Source organism: Diabrotica virgifera, chromosome 9 (assembly GCF_917563875.1).
Source record: "Diabrotica virgifera virgifera chromosome 9, PGI_DIABVI_V3a".
Taxonomy (NCBI): domain Eukaryota; kingdom Metazoa; phylum Arthropoda; class Insecta; order Coleoptera; family Chrysomelidae; genus Diabrotica; species Diabrotica virgifera.
Genome location: NC_065451.1, coordinates 127,480,115 through 127,503,926, shown reverse-complemented (window position 1 = coordinate 127,503,926; position 23,812 = coordinate 127,480,115). Strand labels below are relative to the sequence as shown.

The following is a 23,812-nucleotide window of genomic DNA, read 5'->3' as shown; positions in this document are numbered from 1 at the left end:
TGCCTTGAAAAGGGATTAAATGAAAAACATGTAAGTATGCAACAATATTGTATTTATTTTACGATTTATAAGCTATGAATAACTACGATTGAAAGAGGATCATAACGTATCATATTCTAGTAATTTAGCAGTTAGTAGAAAGTTAGTTAACTTCTAACTTAAAAAAAATAAAATAACTTCATAAAATTAATATTATTAATGCATTAATTAATTTTCTTGCTGTTTGTTTCGTTACTTTATATAATTTGTTAATAGTCATTTTGCCAAGGAATGTTCCCTTGTGCGGTCATAAAAAACTCTGCAAATTCTTGTCTCACATCTTTCGCAGCACTACTTGATTTCCGAGCTCTCTTATCGAAACTATGGAATGGCATATTGTTTTGCATCTCGTTCCTCCAAGCTCCAGAAATAATATTACCACTGTCTTTGTCTTCAGAATCGAAAGTTCCAGGTGGAGTGTAGGTGGTCCTTGATTTTTTTTTCTTAAATAATTATGTAAACAAATACAAGCAGTCACAATTGTCTCCGCTTTCGTTGGTTCAAGTAACATTATTTTTCTGAAAACTCGAAATCGTGCAGATAATATTCCGAACACATTCTCTGATACCCTTCGCGCTCTTGATAGTCTATAATTAAATATTCTTCCCTGTGATCCTTTTTCTTGGGTACCTGGATAAGGTTTCATCAAATTTGGTGACAATGGAAAAGCATCGTCACCCAGAAAAACATAAGGAACAGCCATGGCTCTACCAGGAAGCTTTTCATTATTAGGTAGATTACGTTTACATTCGGACAACATTCTTTTGAACTGGGTATTTTCGTAAACACCACCATCCGATATGCGTCCCTGGCAGCCAACATTCATATACAACACTTCGTAATTTGCATTAGCAACAATAAAAAGCACAATGCTAAAAAACGATTTGTAATTAAAGTAATCGCTTCCACTGTGTTCTGGTGATTGAATCATAATATGTTTTCCGTCCATAACTCCTGTACATTGTGGAAAATTCCATAGATTATTAAACTGTGTTGCCACTACTTTCCACTCTTCAGCAGTTCCAGGCATCTATAAAAAAATATATTTTTAGGATTCTGGGTCGGAAGAAGTTGAGGCAGAAATCTCCCAAAATCAAAATCTGTTACCAAATGAGGGAAATACAAGTAATACAATAGTCCCACCATCATCGGATTCAGAACCACCGAATTCACAACCAGGTCCGTCGACAGCGCCTTGTATTGGGAAAAAAACTAAATATTCAAAAAGGAAGGTTTCAACTGGTGACCAAAGGCAAGAGGAAGCTTACAACGTATTGAAAGAACTTCAAGCTAAGAAAAATCGCCATAAATACAGTGCCTTTGGGGAGCATGTTGCAATGAAAATGGAAGCTTTAAAATCAAGTTATGCTCAAAATGTGGTGGAGCATGAAATATCAAATATTTTGTTTCAAGCAAGTATCGGAAAATATGACTATCCTGCTACTGGACAAATGACTCCAATTTCAACACATTCATCAAGTTCCAGTTTTCCCATACATCCACCTCTTTCATCACCAGATGACACATCACCACTCACATCACACTACAATCAACTACTATCACCACAATATGTATCATCCCCTTCACCACAATACATACCACAAGTGACAGAATCTCAAACAGTACCTGAACTACGCTCGCCACAATATGCATTACCATCTTCATCACAATACATCCCACAACAAACACAGGATATACCACTCACAGATTCACAAACAGAACAGGAAACAAGTTTGGCTGCATCTAGTATTCTGCTGGAAGCTATAAATACTGCTAATATATTAGACTAATAATGTGTACCCCATGATGTTTCATATGATTTGCATTAAAATAGTTTCTTAAATAAAAACTTTCTAAATGCGTTTTCAGTTATTTTTGGAAACGAATCGAACCTGACCCCAGGGAACAAAAATTGAATATTTTACCAAACTTGCTCTGCTAAAGAAACCGTCAAAAATATTTATAATAATAGAATACACTTACTTTTATTTGATCGCCAAGAACTTCACATATTGCTATACATACTTCTGGTACAATTTTTGAAATCGCTTGCTTTGAAATCCTAAATAAATGCATTAATGAAGTGTAGGAATCTCCGGTAGCCAAAAATCTTAAAGTAATTAGTAGGCGTTCGGTAGGTGTGATGGCTTTTCTAAAATTAGTGTCATTTTTTGTAATTTTTGGTCCAACAAGATTGAGCAACCACTCAAAATCGGAATCAGTCATACGGAGAAAGTTTCTTATTTGTCCGTCTTCAATACGTCCTGCTAACAAATCATCTTTTCTCAAAGCATTTATGCCTGGTTGCACCAACAGATCTTAAGCTCCAACTTAGCTAAGCTCTACTTATAGATATGGCCTCCTTGAGTATCACTTACGTTGCATCATAATTTTAGATTCTTACCTTATTATCAATTATATCTATTATTATATTATGGTATTCTTATTGTTATATATTATAATTATATTATATTAATTCTTATGATATTCTCAACTTAAGCTTAAGATCTGTTGGTGCAACCGGGCATTATTAACTCAATTCCTCCATGTGTGTTTCTTCCTATGAGGCTTGGTCGTACCCAATATTTATGTTTTCGTTTCTTTTTTTTACTCAAAATTATAAATGATGCAGCTGCTAAGATAATATCGTCATCAATCGACCCCATTTTGTCAACACAATAGTCTTGATGGAGACTGCCAGTTGCCAACTAACATGTTTCCTAAATTATTGTTGACAACTTTATGTTTAGATGTGGACAACGATAAAAAACAAAAGTTGGTGACTTCGGAAGAGTTGCAAACACAAAAGTTGCCAACTTTTCAGTGGATACGCGCCTTTAGATATACGAAAAGAAGATGTTAAATCATGTTTCAAAAAAGTTTCGTATACGAAAAAACATTAGGAGAGCAAAATCACTTGTCGTCTATCGCAAAATTAAAACTGAAGCACTTTCTAATCAATATAGATCTGTAGATAACGTTTTTGATAAGGTATTAATGGCGCGAGAAAATTACAATTATATTTTCAAGGTTTGCGAACCTTTAACGGTATTTATATTTAGTAGGGAACAACTTGAATTTATTAAGAAATATGCCAGTGACATACCACAAGTTCCAAATGTTCATTTGGATGCTACCGGCTCAGCACTTCAAAAACCTTTTTAAAGGATCCAAAAGAGTATTCTATTGGAATTATACAAACAAATAAAAATAAAGTATTACCAGTACTAGAAATGGTGTCCACGAGACACGATACTGGAAGTATTGCTTCTTGTTTTTAGAATTTAAATAGTTTAATGTTTTAAGAATCAGTTAAAGTGACCTGCTTTTTAGTAAGCTTCAAACCTGCGATGCCCCCAGCGGGTGTTGACACAATGTGATTTCTGCCCAGTGCTCTGAATGTCAAAAGGAAGAACTTCAAGCAAGCGCGGGTAAGCGGCCATTGGTGGGCTAAAATAAAAAATTTGACGGCACAGTTTTTCAGAGAGAAGACGAAATTAAAAGAAGAAAATAAATCGGGTTCAGCTACTTCTGATACCACAAAGTGGTTTGCGTACCAACGACTTCTATTTTTATCAGACAAAAATGAACCTAAGTTATGCCTTGAAAAGGGATTAAATGAAAAACATGTAAGTATGCAACAATATTGTATTTATTTTACGATTTATAAGCTATGAATAACTACGATTGAAAGAGGATCATAACGTATCATATTCTAGTAATTTAGCAGTTAGTAGAAAGTTAGTTAACTTCTAACTTAAAAAAAATAAAATAACTTCATAAAATTAATATTATTAATGCATTAATTAATTTTCTTGCTGTTTGTTTCGTTACTTTATATAATTTGTTAATAGTCATTTTGCCAAGGAATGTTCCCTTGTGCGGTCATAAAAAACTCTGCAAATTCTTGTCTCACATCTTTCGCAGCACTACTTGATTTCCGAGCTCTCTTATCGAAACTATGGAATGGCATATTGTTTTGCATCTCGTTCCTCCAAGCTCCAGAAATAATATTACCACTGTCTTTGTCTTCAGAATCGAAAGTTCCAGGTGGAGTGTAGGTGGTCCTTGATTTTTTTTTCTTAAATAATTATGTAAACAAATACAAGCAGTCACAATTGTCTCCGCTTTCGTTGGTTCAAGTAACATTATTTTTCTGAAAACTCGAAATCGTGCAGATAATATTCCGAACACATTCTCTGATACCCTTCGCGCTCTTGATAGTCTATAATTAAATATTCTTCCCTGTGATCCTTTTTCTTGGGTACCTGGATAAGGTTTCATCAAATTTGGTGACAATGGAAAAGCATCGTCACCCAGAAAAACATAAGGAACAGCCATGGCTCTACCAGGAAGCTTTTCATTATTAGGTAGATTACGTTTACATTCGGACAACATTCTTTTGAACTGGGTATTTTCGTAAACACCACCATCCGATATGCGTCCCTGGCAGCCAACATTCATATACAACACTTCGTAATTTGCATTAGCAACAATAAAAAGCACAATGCTAAAAAACGATTTGTAATTAAAGTAATCGCTTCCACTGTGTTCTGGTGATTGAATCATAATATGTTTTCCGTCCATAACTCCTGTACATTGTGGAAAATTCCATAGATTATTAAACTGTGTTGCCACTACTTTCCACTCTTCAGCAGTTCCAGGCATCTATAAAAAAATATATTTTTAGGATTCTGGGTCGGAAGAAGTTGAGGCAGAAATCTCCCAAAATCAAAATCTGTTACCAAATGAGGGAAATACAAGTAATACAATAGTCCCACCATCATCGGATTCAGAACCACCGAATTCACAACCAGGTCCGTCGACAGCGCCTTGTATTGGGAAAAAAACTAAATGTTCAAAAAGGAAGGTTTCAACTGGTGACCAAAGGCAAGAGGAAGCTTACAACGTATTGAAAGAACTTCAAGCTAAGAAAAATCGCCATAAATACAGTGCCTTTGGGGAGCATGTTGCAATGAAAATGGAAGCTTTAAAATCAAGTTATGCTCAAAATGTGGTGGAGCATGAAATATCAAATATTTTGTTTCAAGCAAGTATCGGAAAATATGACTATCCTGCTACTGGACAAATGACTCCAATTTCAACACATTCATCAAGTTCCAGTTTTCCCATACATCCACCTCTTTCATCACCAGATGACACATCACCACTCACATCACACTACAATCAACTACTATCACCACAATATGTATCATCCCCTTCACCACAATACATACCACAAGTGACAGAATCTCAAACAGTACCTGAACTACGCTCGCCACAATATGCATTACCATCTTCATCACAATACATCCCACAACAAACACAGGATATACCACTCACAGATTCACAAACAGAACAGGAAACAAGTTTGGCTGCATCTAGTATTCTGCTGGAAGCTATAAATACTGCTAATATATTAGACTAATAATGTGTACCCCATGATGTTTCATATGATTTGCATTAAAATAGTTTCTTAAATAAAAACTTTCTAAATGCGTTTTCAGTTATTTTTGGAAACGAATCGAACCTGACCCCAGGGAACAAAAATTGAATATTTTACCAAACTTGCTCTGCTAAAGAAACCGTCAAAAATATTTGATCGCCAAGAACTTCACATATTGCTATACATACTTCTGGTACAATTTTTGAAATCGCTTGCTTTGAAATCCTAAATAAATGCATTAATGAAGTGTAGGAATCTCCGGTAGCCAAAAATCTTAAAGTAATTAGTAGGCGTTCGGTAGGTGTGATGGCTTTTCTAAAATTAGTGTCATTTTTTGTAATTTTTGGTCCAACAAGCAACCACTCAACATCGGAATCAGTCATACGGAGAAAGTTTCTTATTTGTCCGTCTTCAATACGTCCTGCTAACAAATCATCTTTTCTCAAAGCATTTATTAACTCAATTCCTCCATGTGTGTTTCTTCCTATGAGGCTTGGTCGTACCCAATATTTATGTTTTCGTTTCTTTTTTTTACTCAAAATAATAAATGATGCAGCTGCTAAGATAATATCGTCATCAATCGACCCCATTTTGTCAACACAATAGTCTTGATGGAGACTGCCAGTTGCCAACTAACATGTTTCCTAAATTATTGTTGACAACTTTATGTTTAGATGTGGACAACGATAAAAAACAAAAGTTGGTGACTTCGGAAGAGTTGCAAACACAAAAGTTGCCAACTTTTCAGTGGATACGCGCCTTTAGATATACGAAAAGAAGATGTTAAATCATGTTTCAAAAAAGTTTCGTATACGAAAAAACATTAGGAGAGCAAAATCACTTGTCGTCTATCGCAAAATTAAAACTGAAGCACTTTCTAATCAATATAGATCTGTAGATAACGTTTTTGATAAGGTATTAATGGCGCGAGAAAATTACAATTATATTTTCAAGGTTTGCGAACCTTTAACGGTATTTATATTTAGTAGGGAACAACTTGAATTTATTAAGAAATATGCCAGTGACATACCACAAGTTCCAAATGTTCATTTGGATGCTACCGGCTCAGCACTTCAAAAACCTTTTTAAAGGATCCAAAAGAGTATTCTATTGGAATTATACAAACAAATAAAAATAAAGTATTACCAGTACTAGAAATGGTGTCCACGAGACACGATACTGGAAGTATTGCTTCTTGTTTTTAGAATTTAAATAGTTTAATGTTTTAAGAATCAGTTAAAGTGACCTGCTTTTTAGTAAGCTTCAAACCTGCGATGCCCCCAGCGGGTGTTGACACAATGTGATTTCTGCCCAGTGCTCTGAATGTCAAAGGGAAGAACTTCAAGCAAGCGCGGGTAAACGGAGGGAGTAACTGTGACTCTCTTAAGGGCTTCGTCCGTGTGGTATCGAAGCGGGGCTCTTTGTTCGCTTGGCGTATAGTGCGACTTGATTGTGATCGCAGAGTAAACCAAATTTCTGCGGATTCGCGTCTTCTCTTGCTTTATTACGCTTTTGGGTGAACAAGGAGTTCACCTTTACCACATAAACCATCCAAACCGTGAACGTCCACGTTCGTGAAGCTGGGAATTTTCCTTGCACTGAGTAAAGGTTTTGGGCACTTTTTAGAGCCCACTCAATTACTCATTGGAGGGAAGATTGCTGATTACGGTGGGGTGTACCCGAAAGGTAGTGTGTGCAAGGGCTCAAAAATCTCACTTCTAACTGAGATTCCCAATTGCATACCGTATAGCTACTTGCCGATCGGGTTTCGAACTAACTCCTTAAGGCTATACACCCTCCCAGATTCCTGGGAGCTTGGAATAGAGCTAACGTACACTCCAAATTGTTCAGAGGCCGGTAAGTTAAGACTTCTACTGGTCCAGTTAGCTCCAAATCCATCGAACTAAGAGGATGGTTGTCTGCATCTGTGGCACAAACTTCGCCACGCAAGCCGGTATAGATACTCACCTACGCAGGCTGCGCTGCCGAGGGCCACAAACAGGTAACAACGACGTCTGCAACATATGTGCCCGGACCTTCAAATCATATGCGGGGTTCCGTCAGCATATGCGCACTGCACATCCTGACGAGTACAACGGGGAGCTCGAGCGGAAATACGAGAAACCCGGTAGACTGACAAGGATCACTGGTGAGGACCAGATCCGCATGAGTGAATTGGAGATCCAATATGAGGGTCGATGCGTCCGTAAGTATTTGGAGGAGCAATTCCCCCACTTTACTCGGGACCAGATTCGGCGGACGCGCGCCGAGCCTCAATACCAGGAACTCCTCGAAAGACTCAGGGAGGACAGGGAGCGGACCCCACCTGGGAGTCCGGTTCCCGGGACTTCTAACAACGAGTCATTCGCAAATCGCTCATCGGGGACGGAATCTTCTCCTGAGAGACGGTCAGTCGAGGGCGTATCGGAACACCGATCGAACCCCGAACGTACTGCTAGTCAGCACGGTGATGTGTCATCTTCACTGACTTTGAATGTGTTAGACGCTGATGCCGAGGAATTCGTTCCGATGGGGAACCGTGCGGCGTTGGCCACTTATCTCGACGAGTATTTTCGAACGCAGAATGCATGGAGCGATTCAGAAAAAGAGATCTATCGGAACTCGCAACTGGATAACGCTGAGCAACGTCGAGAGGGTGTCAGACTTTTGTTGAACGAATATATCACCACTGATATACTATCAGTGAGCACAGAGAAGCGAAGATCGAAAAATTCAAATTCAAAGGCGAAAACCGCCCCTGTGATTAACAACAGAAACCACGAAAGAGCTCTGAACTACCGTCTGGCTCAACATCGGTATCGAACGGACAGGTCATCTCTGGCTCAGGCTATCATAGACGGCAAACCCCTATGGGGAGTCGATGCGAGCCCTAATATAAAGACTGTAGAAAAAGAGTATAGAGCGATATTCTCATCGATATCGCCAAGAGACGATGAACCGATCTCCGACCAAAAAGATCCTGCTTTGATTGGCTATGCCATTACCGAAGCGGAAATCTTAGGGGCCCTACAAACGATGAAATCTCAAGCAGCTGGTCCTGACTTTCTAAAGATCAAAGAGCTGCGTAGGGTACCTGTTCGGAAATTAGTTCTCGTCTTCAATACCATGCTCCAATTCGGCGTTACCCCAGAAGTATTGAAGAGTTGTCGGACCACTCTAATACCGAAGGGTGGCGATCCATTGGAGGTAGGTATTTGGCGCCCTATAACAATTTCCTCAGTCTTGGTTCGGTTATTCCACCGAGTATTGGGTAAGCGTCTGTCGGCGCTTGATTTCCATGAGAACCAGAGAGGATTTTGTCAAGTAGATGGTGTTCTGTTAAACAATCTGACACTCCAAACGGTGATAAAACAGCGTAGAAGTGGCCTTCGACCGTACAACATAATCTCAATAGATTTACGCAAGGCCTTTGACACGGTCTCTCATCGTTCGATAGAGCGAGCAATGACGAGGTTCGGCGTCGATGACACATTTAAACGTTATGTGATGGACACGTACAAGAACAGCCGTACGGTCATCACCGCCGGTAGCAAGTCGACGAAAAACATCGACATGAAAAGAGGAGTTAAGCAGGGCGACCCGCTTTCTCCTTACCTGTTCAACATGGTGGTCGACGAGCTAATATGCAAGCTCGAGGAGGACATGCAAGGCCTACCAGTGGTAGACGGCAGGAAAGTCTCAGTACTAGGATATGCAGATGACTTAATTCTGTTGTCCGATTCGTTCAATGATGGGAACAAGCAACTCCGGACAGCTGTTGGATTCTTTGAGAGGAGGGGGATGTCGATCAACGCTGGTAAGAGTGCAGCTATTACGGTCAATGTGGATCGTGGTAATAAGCACTCTTACTGCGTAACGCACTCGCTCTTCTCGGTCGGCAACGATAGAATTAAACAGTTGAAACCAAGTGAGATGTTCAAGTACCTAGGACAAAGGTATAATGCCCTGGGACAGACCAAGGTGGCTTTCCAAGACTTGCAGACCCAGCTCGATCGTATTTCGAAATCTGGTCTGGGGCCAGCTCAGAAGCTGAACCTAGTAAAGACGTACTTGCTACCGAGATATATAGATAAGCTGCAGAGTCCGACAATAACGCTAAAAGCTCTGAAAGGCTTTGACAGGACCATACGCATAGCCGTGCGGAAATTTCTGCGTCTCAACAGAACATGTGCGGATGCCTACATTCACGCGCCTACTAGAGAGGGTGGTCTGGGCGTCATGACCATGGTCATGCACGTTCCGGCCATCTTAAGAAGGAGATTGGCTAAGTTAATGATCTCAGCGACGCAGGCGACAGCCGATATACTGTCATTGCCGTATATAAGCAGTCTCTGGGAGAAACTAGTCAAATGGACTTCGAACAACGGAGGCAGTTCGGCATTCATAGCACGTGAGCTGAGCGCGAAGTTAGAAACTGGCTATAGCGGTAATGGTCTTGCTCAGGGTTCTTGCCATCCAGAGAGCTCTGCCTGGATACATAATCCACCGCCCTACTGGTCGGGAAGAGATTACGTAAAAGCAATCCAGTTGCGAGGAAACCTTTTACCAACCAAAGGTATCCCGTCAAATCCACCACAAGAACGGATGTGTAGGACGGGATGCGGTAGGTCCGAGTCTCTGAGCCACGTACTACAGAAGTGTTCAATAGCACATTGGCAAAGATGTAGGAGACATGACCAGCTCGTGACCTCTCTACGAAAATCCTGCGAACGTAAAGGGTGGATATGTGAGGTAGAGCCGCGTATCAGACTAAGGGATGGGAGTCTTAGAATTCCTGACCTCGTAGCTTGTCTAGATGACAGAGTGGTTGTTGCGGAAGTAACCGTTACCTGGGAAGGCCCGGATCCAATGAGTATGGCCGCCTCTAACAAGACGGCCATATACACAGAGCCCCAATTTCTTCAAGCCATGCAAGCCGAATACCCAGGTAAAATCATAAGCATGGCACCTCTAGTAGTGGGAGCTCGAGGGACTTGGTGTCGGGCGAATTCCAAAATCCAAGGAATGCTAAACCTGTCACGGTTAGACATCAGGAACCTCATTATTAAGGCTATTCTAGGCAGCCTGTGTATTCACAGCTGGTTTATGAAGAATGCATAAACAGCTTGTGATAATCAACTACGAGTGGAAGGCCGGCTTACTCCACAAAAATGAGTGTACGTTCATCTAGGTTAGTCATATTTGTATTTTGTGCATATTATTGTATGTTTTTCTATATTAAATTAGTTATATGTTTTAGCGCTTCACGCTTGTTTGCCACTTGGCATAAAATTTCAATATCTTCTGCTAAGTTTTCCTAGTCAGAGTTCGTGGGAGTGGTCTAGCTCGACCGGATGCGGATGCGGGCAATCTTACTAATAGACCGATAAAGCTGGCAAAAGACCGTGCCAAAATGAGCCAAACGTCGCTGGCTGATCGGGTTCGCGTCACATGGCGCGAGCGGGACCAGCCAGCGAGATGTGCGCTGGATTGATGACGAGGGGGACTAATGATGAATTCGCCCCTCGACCGGCATGCCCAGGCACGCCAACCGAGGTTTTGGCTCCACTCTAAGTTAAGTTAAGTTAGCTTAAGTTCTGTGGTCGTCAGCACACAGAGAGGTACTTCTATTACCGTTGTAATAGAAAACGCGGCATTTTCACACGAATTTCCGCGGAAAGTCAAGTGCAGGTACTTTAAAAGTGTTGTTATCAAGTGGTGTGCCCGGGGAAATGGAGTAATTCCCGCAGGACAACAGTAAGTGCTTTAAATCTTGATTTTGCTAGACTAACCTCAAAATTCTGCGTTCTAACCTATAACGATCCCGTGGATTTTACGTTTTCAGGTTCCAAATACCGACAATACTCTAACAGCGCGGACACCTGCCTAGAAAGGGCCCCATTTTACAAATTAATACACTCAGCGGGTTTCAGAGACACGAGGCACTATCTAGTAGTGTCTTCGGGTCCATTGGGCCCCCTTTCACTAGGCAAGTAATATACATTAGTTATCTTAACAACTTTCCAATTTCCAGCCCCACTACCCGCCATCCGATACCACATCAGCCCTAACTTTGGCCCCAAAGGCTCAAAATCACGCTCTTCTAAAATTAATACATCAGGATAATATAAAATCGAGAGGTATCGGAAAGTATCTACCGAAGGATAGGGCTATTCAACTACCAGCTGTTCAGCTTTCTAAAAACCACACCATCACAATAAGTTTCCTACAGCAGGCAGCAGGTCCTCTTTTTTTTATCTTAAACAGTTAGAGTCGATCGGTGGGCAGACCGACTCTAAGCATTTCTTTCTCTCTCAAGTATATATCATCTAGAGGCGCAAACTCCAGCCAAAAGGGCTCAAAACGAGTTAATATCTATTAAGAATCCCAGGGTAGCAGGAACCTGAGAAGGTGATTCGGGGCTGTTATCCGCCAACAGCAAGCTGGGGGCGGGTTATAGCGTCACCAGGCTTTCGTTGGTGACGGGCGCGGAGTAAGGGGCGAAATCTCGCGGATCAATCCGAGCACCCCCGGGCATTACGCATACGGTATATATCACAGACCGAACCGATTAACAGCGATGCCAGAAACAAATGACCACCAGAACTTGAAACCGTCTACCGACGAGAACCAAACGGGGGATGGAAATTACAGAGATTTACGTGAGGCTGAGAGAATTTCCTGCAGCCTCCCATCCCCCACCCAGTCGCAGACCACATGCGTAAAATGTGGGCACAAATGTGGGCGAAGGTAGTTTTAAGGGGTCAAAGTCGCAGTTTATATTATTTTTTTTGTGACGCAGCACAACATTTGTCCCCCACGCCGCGTTCCGCCCCTGGAGATTTTACTTAGTAATGTCATGATCTACTTATTCCCAAATTTTGGTGCACTATCTCGATCATGAGCGTCACAAAAAAAATAATAAAAAACGCGACTTTGACCCTTTATAACTACCTTCGTCCCCGACTCTGGTTTCCGGCTCTTGGGATTTTACTTAGTTATGTCATGGTCTACTTGTACCCAAATTTTGGTGCACTATCTAAATCACGAACGTCGCAAAAAAACCCTTATATTTTTTATATTCACCCCTACCCCCACCCCTTTGTCGGCCACGCAGCGTTGCGCACCTATAGATTTTAATTAGATACGTCATGACCTACTTATTGCCAAATTTTGGTGCACTATCTCGATCATGAGCGTCACAAAAAAAATAATAAAAATCGCGACTTTGACCCCTTATAACTACCCTCGTCCACCACTCTGGTTTCCGGCTCTGGGTATTTTACTTAGTAATGTCATGATCTACTTATTCCCAAATTTTGGTGCACTATTTCAATCACGAACGTTGCAAAAAAAACCTTTATATTTTTTATATTCACCCCTACCCCCACCTTTTTGTCGGCCACGCAGCGTTCCGCCCCTAGAGATTTTACTTAGTTACGTCATGACCTACTTATTCCCAAATTTTGGTGCATTATCTCGATCATGAGCGTCACAAAAAAAAATAACAAAAACCGCGACTTTGACCCGTTATAACTACCCTCGTGCCCCACTCTAGTTTCCGGCCGTTGGGGAAAAGTCATGTACACAACTAACTCAACATATCCCCGTATAGTTTTTCCATATTACTTATCACGCACAAAATCCGCTCCCAGCTCTTAGACTAATATGTTGATGTCTAGAATCTACAACTGAGTGATTGGACATTCTTAATGAATCACCCTGTATAGTACTTCGGCTAATTTCTGTCATAGTGAACAACTAACTAGACACGTTGGATATCTAGAGCGATGTATTACGTTTATTGAATTCCGAAATCTTAAGACGGGTCTCCACCAAAGGAAAATTGGCAACTTTCGTGTTGTCAACATGCGTTGGTGACAAAAGTTTCCGAAATATGTTCATGTTGCCAACAAAAATTGCAAACAAATGTTGAGAACCTTGTTTCTCTTTTTGGCGGTAACATCAAAGGAATGCGCGTGTTGTCGACGTTTTAACGGCTTTGTGGGGACGGTCGCTCAGTTGGAAACATAAGTTGTAAATAGAAACATGTCTGTAGTAATAACGTGGACAAATGAACTTATTGATACCTTAATTGATTTATATCACACCCAAAGTGTACTATGGAATCCAAAAGACGTAAATTATAAAAATAAAAATAAGAAAAAGGATGCCTGGAAAACCATCAGTGATGTGATGGGGCTACACGAACTTGAAATACAAAGGAAAATAAAAAATTTGACGGCACAGTTTTTCAGAGAGAAGACGAAATTAAAAGAAGAAAATAAATCGGGTTCAGCTACTTCTGATACCACAAAGTGGTTTGCGTACCAACGACTTCTATTTTTATCAGACAAAAATGAACCTAAGTTATGCCTTGAAAAGGGATTAAATGAAAAACATGTAAGTATGCAACAATATTGTATTTATTTTACGATTTATAAGCTATGAATAACTACGATTGAAAGAGGATCATAACGTATCATATTCTAGTAATTTAGCAGTTAGTAGAAAGTTAGTTAACTTCTAACTTAAAAAAAATAAAATAACTTCATAAAATTAATATTATTAATGCATTAATTAATTTTCTTGCTGTTTGTTTCGTTACTTTATATAATTTGTTAATAGTCATTTTGCCAAGGAATGTTCCCTTGTGCGGTCATAAAAAACTCTGCAAATTCTTGTCTCACATCTTTCGCAGCACTACTTGATTTCCGAGCTCTCTTATCGAAACTATGGAATGGCATATTGTTTTGCATCTCGTTCCTCCAAGCTCCAGAAATAATATTACCACTGTCTTTGTCTTCAGAATCGAAAGTTCCAGGTGGAGTGTAGGTGGTCCTTGATTTTTTTTTCTTAAATAATTATGTAAACAAATACAAGCAGTCACAATTGTCTCCGCTTTCGTTGGTTCAAGTAACATTATTTTTCTGAAAACTCGAAATCGTGCAGATAATATTCCGAACACATTCTCTGATACCCTTCGCGCTCTTGATAGTCTATAATTAAATATTCTTCCCTGTGATCCTTTTTCTTGGGTACCTGGATAAGGTTTCATCAAATTTGGTGACAATGGAAAAGCATCGTCACCCAGAAAAACATAAGGAACAGCCATGGCTCTACCAGGAAGCTTTTCATTATTAGGTAGATTACGTTTACATTCGGACAACATTCTTTTGAACTGGGTATTTTCGTAAACACCACCATCCGATATGCGTCCCTGGCAGCCAACATTCATATACAACACTTCGTAATTTGCATTAGCAACAATAAAAAGCACAATGCTAAAAAACGATTTGTAATTAAAGTAATCGCTTCCACTGTGTTCTGGTGATTGAATCATAATATGTTTTCCGTCCATAACTCCTGTACATTGTGGAAAATTCCATAGATTATTAAACTGTGTTGCCACTACTTTCCACTCTTCAGCAGTTCCAGGCATCTATAAAAAAATATATTTTTAGGATTCTGGGTCGGAAGAAGTTGAGGCAGAAATCTCCCAAAATCAAAATCTGTTACCAAATGAGGGAAATACAAGTAATACAATAGTCCCACCATCATCGGATTCAGAACCACCGAATTCACAACCAGGTCCGTCGACAGCGCCTTGTATTGGGAAAAAAACTAAATGTTCAAAAAGGAAGGTTTCAACTGGTGACCAAAGGCAAGAGGAAGCTTACAACGTATTGAAAGAACTTCAAGCTAAGAAAAATCGCCATAAATACAGTGCCTTTGGGGAGCATGTTGCAATGAAAATGGAAGCTTTAAAATCAAGTTATGCTCAAAATGTGGTGGAGCATGAAATATCAAATATTTTGTTTCAAGCAAGTATCGGAAAATATGACTATCCTGCTACTGGACAAATGACTCCAATTTCAACACATTCATCAAGTTCCAGTTTTCCCATACATCCACCTCTTTCATCACCAGATGACACATCACCACTCACATCACACTACAATCAACTACTATCACCACAATATGTATCATCCCCTTCACCACAATACATACCACAAGTGACAGAATCTCAAACAGTACCTGAACTACGCTCGCCACAATATGCATTACCATCTTCATCACAATACATCCCACAACAAACACAGGATATACCACTCACAGATTCACAAACAGAACAGGAAACAAGTTTGGCTGCATCTAGTATTCTGCTGGAAGCTATAAATACTGCTAATATATTAGACTAATAATGTGTACCCCATGATGTTTCATATGATTTGCATTAAAATAGTTTCTTAAATAAAAACTTTCTAAATGCGTTTTCAGTTATTTTTGGAAACGAATCGAACCTGACCCCAGGGAACAAAAATTGAATATTTTACCAAACTTGCTCTGCTAAAGAAACCGTCAAAAATATTTATAATAATAGAATACACTTACTTTTATTTGATCGCCAAGAACTTCACATATTGCTATACATACTTCTGGTACAATTTTTGAAATCGCTTGCTTTGAAATCCTAAATAAATGCATTAATGAAGTGTAGGAATCTCCGGTAGCCAAAAATCTTAAAGTAATTAGTAGGCGTTCGGTAGGTGTGATGGCTTTTCTAAAATTAGTGTCATTTTTTGTAATTTTTGGTCCAACAAGATTGAGCAACCACTCAAAATCGGAATCAGTCATACGGAGAAAGTTTCTTATTTGTCCGTCTTCAATACGTCCTGCTAACAAATCATCTTTTCTCAAAGCATTTATTAACTCAATTCCTCCATGTGTGTTTCTTCCTATGAGGCTTGGTCGTACCCAATATTTATGTTTTCGTTTCTTTTTTTTACTCAAAATAATAAATGATGCAGCTGCTAAGATAATATCGTCATCAATCGACCCCATTTTGTCAACACAATAGTCTTGATGGAGACTGCCAGTTGCCAACTAACATGTTTCCTAAATTATTGTTGACAACTTTATGTTTAGATGTGGACAACGATAAAAAACAAAAGTTGGTGACTTCGGAAGAGTTGCAAACACAAAAGTTGCCAACTTTTCAGTGGATACGCGCCTTTAGATATACGAAAAGAAGATGTTAAATCATGTTTCAAAAAAGTTTCGTATACGAAAAAACATTAGGAGAGCAAAATCACTTGTCGTCTATCGCAAAATTAAAACTGAAGCACTTTCTAATCAATATAGATCTGTAGATAACGTTTTTGATAAGGTATTAATGGCGCGAGAAAATTACAATTATATTTTCAAGGTTTGCGAACCTTTAACGGTATTTATATTTAGTAGGGAACAACTTGAATTTATTAAGAAATATGCCAGTGACATACCACAAGTTCCAAATGTTCATTTGGATGCTACCGGCTCAGCACTTCAAAAACCTTTTTAAAGGATCCAAAAGAGTATTCTATTGGAATTATACAAACAAATAAAAATAAAGTATTACCAGTACTAGAAATGGTGTCCACGAGACACGATACTGGAAGTATTGCTTCTTGTTTTTAGAATTTAAATAGTTTAATGTTTTAAGAATCAGTTAAAGTGACCTGCTTTTTAGTAAGCTTCAAACCTGCGATGCCCCCAGCGGGTGTTGACACAATGTGATTTCTGCCCAGTGCTCTGAATGTCAAAAGGAAGAACTTCAAGCAAGCGCGGGTAAACGGCCATTGGTGGGGCCAACTATACGGTGTAGTACCCTCAGCCTACACTGAGGGGAACATGCCAAAGAATACCATCAGGGCCAGCCCTGTCTCTCGTAAGAGGCGAGAAATGGGCCTGAACGAAAGGTGCTTAGGCCGTCGTTTGAGGTGTCGAGTTCGTAGAAACGAGTGCAGGGCGCGATCCACTTGCTGCTTGCAGTAAGGGTAACGTGGCCGTCGTTTGAGGTGTCGCCAGGCGGGAGGGGCCTGATAGTATCCGAGACGAGCCATTAGTCGCACTGACCAACGGTCTACGTACTTAGTATCCGAGACGAGCCTGACGGGGGACCACTCTACTTTCGTTCTGTATAACCTCGCCAATGGTTAGGCGCAGTCCGGGAACGACAAACCCTACTGTGACTTTGGGTTAGGCAAACAGCAAACCCTGGAGGCGCGGGTAAGGCGCTTTAGCATACCCCGCGACTCTCAGGTTAGGCGACATGCAAACCCCATTGACGCTTATAGGTTAGGTCACATGTTCTTTAACGCTGGTTCCAAGGGCCAGCGTGGACACAGCAAACCCAGAAGCGTGGAGAGAGTGGTACAGGAGTAGGCTCCTGGAACGGTTATCCTGTCAAACGTGCTATGCTGGTGGACCATTCCACCAAGATGTCGACCTGTTCTGCCGGATAGGACTTCATCTAATAGCGACACAGGTACTACGGGGAAGGGGAGCCCCACGTGTCGGCCAGCGTGCCCCTTCACTGGAGACGGACTCGTAGGGGCAGTAGTCTTGCATGATAGGACAGTTTCTTCTCCTGATGCGGAGACACTCTCGGCGCGCACCCTCCCCCCAAATGGGTGTTTGCTGAAGACTCCGTATCGGGGAGACCCCAGACTTCACCACCTGGGGGGGGATGTCTCGTCATCCATTTGTGTTGACACGACATCCTTAGTAGGGCAAGGGGTTGATGGGTCTCCTTGGCTTCCATCGACTTCTAATCCCACACTGTCGCGCAAGTGCGTCCTTCCAAAAGAGGGACGCGTGCGACGGTGCCGCTCATAGACCGGAAGATCGTCTATACATAGTCCATAGTTCCTCCTGGAAAGGCCATCCAAGGCGTAGCGCCGCACTCCAGTTCCCGCCACTTGGAGCACTTGCCACGGCATTTAGCGACGAGGAATGGTGTAACGGATTCCCGGGGAGGAGTGGTCGGTATTGCGGGCAAGTTGCGAGTACGGGAGGAGGCCGCATCTGTCTCCACAAAGACTTTCGAACGTTTACGGGGGTCCTTACGGGATCAAAAGCCTCTTTTGGTTTTGGGGGGGATTACCATCCCCCCCAAGCCCCCCTGGTGCGGTCGTAACTATGACTCTCTTAAGGCTTCGTCCGTGTGGTATCGAAGCGGGGCTCTTTGTTCGCTTGGCGTATAGTGCGACTTGATTGTGATCGCAGAGTAAACCAAATTTCTGCGGATTCGCGTCTTCTCTTGCTTTATTACGCTTTTGGGTGAACAAGGAGTTCACCTTTACCACATAAACCATCCAAACCGTGAACGTCCACGTTCGTGAAGCTGGGAATTTTCCTTGCACTGAGTAAAGGTTTTGGGCACTTTTTAGAGCCCACTCAATTACTCATTGGAGGGAAGATTGCTGATTACGGTGGGGTGTACCCGAAAGGTAGTGTGTGCAAGGGCTCAAAAATCTCACTTCTAACTGAGATTCCCAATTGTATACCGTATAGCTACTTGCCGATCGGGTTTCGAACTAACTCCTTAAGGCTATACACCCTCCCAGATTCCTGGGAGCTTGGAATAGAGCTAACGTACACTCCAAATTGTTCAGAGGCCGGTAAGTTAAGACTTCTACTGGTCCAGTTAGCTCCAAATCCATCGAACTAAGAGGATGGTTGTCTGCATCTGTGGCACAAACTTCGCCACGCAAGCCGGTATAGATACTCACCTACGCAGGCTGCGCTGCCGAGGGCCACAAACAGGTAACAACGACGTCTGCAACATATGTGCCCGGACCTTCAAATCATATGCGGGGGTCCGTCAGCATATGCGCACTGCACATCCTGACGAGTACAACGGGGAGCTCGAGCGGAAATACGAGAAACCCGGTAGACTGACAAGGATCACTGGTGAGGACCAGATCCGTATGAGTGAATTGGAGATACAATATGAGGGTAGATGCGTCCGTAAGTATTTGGAGGAGCAATTCCCCCACTTTACTCGGGACCAGATTCGGCGGACGCGCGCCGAGCCTCAATACCAGGAACTCCTCGAAAGACTCAGGGAGGACAGGGAGCGGACCCCACCTGGGAGTCCGGTTCCCGGGACTTCTAACAACGAGTCATTCGCAAATCGCTCATCGGGGACGGAATCTTCTCCTGAGAGACGGTCAGTCGAGGGCGTATCGGAACACCGATCGAACCCCGAACGTACTGCTAGTCAGCACGGTGATGTGTCATCTTCACTGACTTTGAATGTGTTAGACGCTGATGCCGAGGAATTCGTTCCGATGGGGAACCGTGCGGCGTTGGCCACTTATCTCGACGAGTATTTTCGAACGCAGAATGCATGGAGCGATTCAGAAAAAGAGATCTATCGGAACTCGCAACTGGATAACGCTGAGCAACGTCGAGAGGGTGTCAGACTTTTGTTGAACGAATATATCACCACTGATATACTATCAGTGAGCATAGAGAAGCGAAGATCGAAAAATTCAAATTCAAAGGCGAAAACCGCCCCTGTGATTAACAACAGAAACCACGAAAGAGCTCTGAACTACCGTCTGGCTCAACATCGGTATCGAACGGACAGGTCGTCTCTGGCTCAGGCTATCATAGACGGCAAACCCCTATGGGGAGTCGATGCGAGCCCTAATATAAAGACTGTAGAAAAAGAGTATAGAGCGATATTCTCATCGATATCGCCAAGAGACGATGAACCGATCTCCGACCAAAAAGATCCTGCTTTGATTGGCTATGCCATTACCGAAGCGGAAATCTTAGGGGCCCTACAAACGATGAAATCTCAAGCAGCTGGTCCTGACTTTCTAAAGATCAAAGAGCTGCGTAGGGTACCTGTTCGGAAATTAGTTCTCGTCTTCAATACCATGCTCCAATTCGGCGTTACCCCAGAAGTATTGAAGAGTTGTCGGACCACTCTAATACCGAAGGGTGGCGATCCATTGGAGGTAGGTAATTGGCGCCCTATAACAATTTCCTCAGTCTTGGTTCGGTTATTCCACCGAGTATTGGGTAAGCGTCTGTCGGCGCTTGATTTCCATGAGAACCAGAGAGGATTTCGTCAAGTAGATGGTGTTCTGTTAAACAATCTGACACTCCAAACGGTGATAAAACAGCGTAGAAGTGGCCTTCGACCGTACAACATAATCTCAATAGATTTACGCAAGGCCTTTGACACGGTCTCTCATCGTTCGATAGAGCGAGCAATGACGAGGTTCGGCGTCGATGACACATTTAAACGTTATGTGATGGACACGTACAAGAACAGCCGTACGGTCATCACCGCCGGTAGCAAGTCGACGAAAAACATCGACATGAAAAGAGGAGTTAAGCAGGGCGACCCGCTTTCTCCTTACCTGTTCAACATGGTGGTCGACGAGCTAATATGCAAGCTCGAGGAGGACATGCAAGGCCTACCAGTGGTAGACGGCAGGAAAGTCTCAGTACTAGGATATGCAGATGACTTAATTCTGTTGTCCGATTCGTTCAATGATGGGAACAAGCAACTCCGGACAGCTGTTGGATTCTTTGAGAGGAGGGGGATGTCGATCAACGCTGGTAAGACTGCAGCTATTACGGTCAATGTGGATCGTGGTAATAAGCACTCTTACTGCGTAACGCACTCGCTCTTCTCGGTCGGCAACGATAGAATTAAACAGTTGAAACCAAGTGAGATGTTCAAGTACCTAGGACAAAGGTATAATACCCTGGGACAGACCAAGGTGGCTTTCCAAGACTTGCAGACCCAGCTCGATCGTATTTCGAAATCTGGTCTGGGGCCAGCTCAGAAGCTGAACCTAGTAAAGACGTACTTGCTACCGAGATATATAGATAAGCTGCAGAGTCCGACAATAACGCTAAAAGCTCTGAAAGGCTTTGACAGGACCATACGCATAGCCGTGCGGAAATTTCTGCGTCTCAACAGAACATGTGCGGATGCCTACATTCACGCGCCTACTAGAGAGGGTGGTCTGGGCGTCATGACCATGGTCATGCACGTTCCGGCCATCTTAAGAAGGAGATTGGCTAAGTTAATGATCTCAGCGACGCAGGCGACAGCTGATATACTGTCATTGCCGTATATAAGCAGTCTCTGGGAGAAACTAGTCAAATGGACTTCGAACAACGGAGGCAGTTCGGCATTCATAGCACGTGAGCTGAGCGCGAAGTTAGAAACTGGCTATAGCGGTAATGGTCTTGCTCAGGGTTCTTGCCATCCAGAGAGCTCTGCCTGGATACATAATCCACCGCCCTACTGGTCGGGAAGAGATTACGTAAAAGCAATCCAGTTGCGAGGAAACCTTTTACCAACCAAAGGTATCCCGTCAAATCCACCACAAGAACGGATGTGTAGGACGGGATGCGGTAGGTCCGAGTCTCTGAGCCACGTACTACAGAAGTGTTCAATAGCACATTGGCAAAGATGTAGGAGACATGACCAGCTCGTGACCTCTCTACGAAAATCCTGCAAACGTAAAGGGTGGATATGTGAGGTAGAGCCGCGTATCAGACTAAGGGATGGGAGTCTTAGAATTCCTGACCTCGTAGCTTGTCTAGATGACAGAGTGGTTGTTGCGGAAGTAACCGTTACCTGGGAAGGCCCGGATCCAATGTGTATGGCCGCCTCTAACAAGACGGCCATATACACAGAGCCCCAATTTCTTCAAGCCATGCAAGCCGAATACCCAGGTAAAATCATAAGCATGGCACCTCTAGTAGTGGGAGCTCGAGGGACTTGCGTGTCGGGCGAATTCCAAAATCCAAGGAATGCTAAACCTGTCACGGTTAGACATCAGGAACCTCATTACTAAGGCTATTCTAGGCAGCCTGTGTATTCACAGCTGGTTTATGAAGAATGCATAAACAGCTTGTGATAATCAACTCCGAGTGGAAGGCCGGCTTACTCCACAAAAATGAGTGTACGTTCATCTAGGTTAGTCATATTTGTATTTTGTGCATATTATTGTATGTTTTTCTATATTAAATTAGTTATATGTTTTAGCGCTTCACGCTTGTTTGCCACTTGGCATAAAATTTCAATATCTTCTGCTAAGTTTTCCTAGTCAGAGTTCGTGGGAGTGGTCTAGCTCGACCGGATGCGGATGCGGGTAATCTTACTAATAGACCGATAAAGCTGGCAAAAGACCGTGCCAAAATGAGCCAAACGTCGCTGGCTGATCGGGTTCGCGTCACATGGCGCGAGCGGGACCAGCCAGCGAGATGTGCGCTGGATTGATGACGAGGGGGACTAATGATGAATTCGCCCCTCGACCGGCATGCCCAGGCACGCCAACCGAGGTTTTGGCTCCACTCTAAGTTAAGTTAAGTTAGCTTAAGTTCTGTGGTCGTCAGCACACAGAGAGGTACTTCTATTACCGTTGTAATAGAAAACGCGGCATTTTCACACGAATTTCCGCGGAAAGTCAAGTGCAGGTACTTTAAAAGTGTTGTTATCAAGTGGTGTGCCCGGGGAAATGGAGTAATTCCCGCAGGACAACAGTAAGTGCTTTAAATCTTGATTTTGCTAGACTAACCTCAAAATTCTGCGTTCTAACCTATAACGATCCCGTGGATTTTACGTTTTCAGGTTCCAAATACCGACAATACTCTAACAGCGCGGACACCTGCCTAGAAAGGGCCCCATTTTACAAATTAATACACTCAGCGGGTTTCAGAGACACGAGGCACTATCTAGTAGTGTCTTCGGGTCCATTGGGCCCCCTTTCATTAGGCAAGTAATATACATTAGTTGTCTTAACAACTTTCCAATTTCCAGCCCCACTACCCGCCATCCGATACCACATCAGCCCTAACTTTGGCCCCAAAGGCTCAAAATCACGCTCTTCTAAAATTAATACATCAGGATAATATAAAATCGAGAGGTATCGGAAAGTATCTACCGAAGGATAGGGCTATTCAACTACCAGCTGTTCAGCTTTCTAAAAACCACACCATCACAATAAGTTTCCTACAGCAGGCAGCAGGTCCTCTTTTTTTTTTATCTTAAACAGTTAGAGTCGATCGGTGGGCAGACCGACTCTAAGCATTTCTTTCTCTCTCAAGTATATATCATCTAGAGGCGCAAACTCCAGCCAAAAGGGCTCAAAACGAGCTAATATCTATTAAGAATCCCAGGGTAGCAGGAACCTGAGAAGGTGATTCGGGGCTGTTATCCGCCAACAGCAAGCTGGGGGCGGGTTATAGCGTCACCAGGCTTTCGTTGGTGACGGGCGCGGAGTAAGGGGCGAAATCTCGCGGATCAATCCGAGCACCCCCGGGCATTACGCATACGGTATATATCACAGACCGAACCGATTAACAGCGATGCCAGAAACAAATGACCACCAGAACTTGAAACCGTCTACCGACGAGAACCAAACGGGGGATGGAAATTACAGAGATTTACGTGAGGCTGAGAGAATTTCCTGCAGCCTCCCATCCCCCACCCAGTCGCAGACCACATGCGTAAAATGTGGGCAC

The 23,812-nt window shown here is 42.4% G+C and overlaps 1 protein-coding gene across 4 annotated transcripts; it reads right to left on the bottom strand.

Moving 5' to 3' along the window:
• Positions 1–267: 267 nt before the first annotated feature.
• LOC126892864 (uncharacterized) lies at positions 268–17,025 on the bottom strand. Of its 4 annotated transcripts, none has more exons than XM_050662676.1 (2): positions 15,881–17,024; positions 268–1,069 (listed from the first exon to the last, which is right to left on the bottom strand). In XM_050662676.1, the coding sequence occupies exons 1-2, from the start codon at positions 16,328–16,330 to the stop codon at positions 314–316; spliced, it is 1,206 nt and encodes a 401-aa protein (XP_050518633.1). In that variant the 5' UTR covers positions 16,331–17,024; the 3' UTR covers positions 268–313. The 4 variants fall into 4 exon arrangements, with proteins under 4 accessions (XP_050518633.1, XP_050518634.1, XP_050518632.1 ...); XM_050662677.1 differs by lacking the exon at positions 15,881–17,024 and adding an exon at positions 2,023–2,265; XM_050662675.1 differs by lacking the exon at positions 268–1,069 and adding an exon at positions 3,674–4,707 and having other exon boundaries at positions 15,881–17,025.
• Between the last annotated feature and the right edge of the window lie 6,787 nt (positions 17,026–23,812).

Bases quoted from the DNA above. Each gene is read 5' to 3' on its own strand.
- LOC126892864 (XM_050662675.1), bottom strand. From the start codon at position 16,330: ATGGGGTCGATTGATGACGATATTATCTTAGCAGCTGCATCATTTATT. The intron at 4,708-15,880 runs GTAAGTGTATTC...ATTTTTTTATAG, and splicing joins TTCTTGGCGATCAAATAAAA to ATGCCTGGAACTGCTGAAGA.